Source organism: Buceros rhinoceros, unplaced genomic scaffold (genome assembly GCF_000710305.1).
Source record: "Buceros rhinoceros silvestris isolate BGI_N320 unplaced genomic scaffold, ASM71030v1 scaffold5341, whole genome shotgun sequence".
Taxonomy (NCBI): domain Eukaryota; kingdom Metazoa; phylum Chordata; class Aves; order Bucerotiformes; family Bucerotidae; genus Buceros; species Buceros rhinoceros.
Window position 1 is genome coordinate 15,242 of NW_010393555.1, and position 1,679 is coordinate 16,920.

Here is a 1,679-nt window from a genome sequence, read left to right on the forward strand (position 1 = left end):
TGCTGAAAGCACTTTGCTCATCCTACTGAGACGTACCATGTTGCAATGAGGTTATATGAACCGGCACCCAAGTCATTTCTCAGGATACAGGACAGGGTCTGTACATAGTCCACAAAACAAGTGAGGTTTTCACAGGTAGCTGTAGGTTTGGAAAGAGAAAACACAATATCAGCTTCCATGATGAGGCAAACAGAACTATCTCAACACACAGAGTCCTCGGGGCTACATCTAAAGGGAACAGACTACTCCATGCCTGCACCCCCAAAAGTCTCCAGACTGGGAGCATAAGATGTGTTCCACCTCTACAGGGAGGCAAGCCATCGACAGCAGGATAAGCATCAAACAAAAATGTATTAACAGTGCTGTGGCAGCAAATGGCATGCCGAAGTATCAAGAAGTGCCCAAGTTGTGACTGAATTCCCAAACTTCTCTCTGTCCCCTCTTCTATGGTCAATAATGCACCGTGTTTCTGCAAAAGTCGTAGCTTAAGTAGCACATAAAAGAGGCGTGATTACCCAACCAGAAACAGTAGTCACTATATTTTCCATAAATCATTCCGATACTAAAGTTATAGGCACTATTTCTTAATCACCTAAACTGAAACAGGCTTCTAAAAAGAACTTGAGAGGCAACTGTAGAATTTGCAGTGGTCATTAAGAAAATCAGCTAATTTGAAAGTGGTCACAAAGCAGCATTTTTGCTCTTCTAATTGTTCTGCGGGAGCTCTGCTCACGTATCCGTATCGATACGTGCTGTACAAAAGCACTGTTCTACACGTAACACACTTACCTCCCTGGATTTCAAGGCAGGGAAGACAGCACTACCGTGAGAGATGTCTGCATTGGTGAGCCCTCTCCTGACAGCATCTGGGGCTGACGAGAGCCACCGTTCTCACGCCAGGAATCACAGAGTGAAGAAGGGGCTGCAGGAGATGCAGCATGCCGTGCTGGTGCAAACCGCGCCTACCACAGTGACTATTCATCTCTGCCACGTACTGTGTCACCCCTTTTTGATGGGAGGAAGATCTCTCAAGGTTGTTACTTCCATGCTTAAATCAAGCGTGGCTCCTTCCCCACAGCGGGGCTGCCCCCAGCCTGATGGGAGCACGTTACTTCGCAGCCATCAGGCACCCGAGTCCTCTGGTGCTAACCGAGTTGTGAATTCACGTCCCTTTGTCATTCTGCTGCTCGCCTGGTTAGAGAAGCTGCACTCCTGCCTCCTGCCTTCCCTTCTGAACGTGCTTTGCTTTCAGAAGCGTTGTTTGCATAAGACGAAACCGGGCTTACATGACACGCCCCACAGCCGCAATGCCTGGTTTCGCAGCTAGCGAATACTGCGTGCAGAGAACAGTCAGCATGGGACGCGGGCAGCGTGTGCATTAACGGACCAGAAACATCTGCTCCACCCCCGACCAAGTGACGGCCCTGGCGAAGCAGCTGTCCCTGCACTCGCAGCCACAAGGCACAGCGGGCACGTCCAGTGGCGGGTGCAGACTGTTGTGATAATCGGTCAGTGGACTACTACACCCAGGCAGCAAACATACCTTGGGCCAGGAATCTGTCAACAGAATTAAGAGGAGGGCAGCTTGTTACCCGGAAGGGAACTGTGAAGTGTCCTAAACCCAGTTAGACCTAGGATGAATTGTCCATCCTTGGCAGCTTCAGAAACAAAAATAAAAT

The 1,679-nt window shown here is 49.4% G+C and overlaps 1 protein-coding gene across 1 annotated transcript in view; it reads right to left on the minus strand.

The window, feature by feature from the left end:
• The window catches only part of IL21R (interleukin 21 receptor), a 14,347-nt gene that overhangs the window by 11,751 nt on the left and 917 nt on the right, over positions 1 to 1,679 (minus strand). The window contains exon 2 of the mRNA XM_010144883.1: positions 37 to 139. Coding sequence (XP_010143185.1) covers positions 37 to 139 — 103 coding nt within the window. The remainder of the gene's footprint in view (positions 1 to 36; positions 140 to 1,679) is intronic.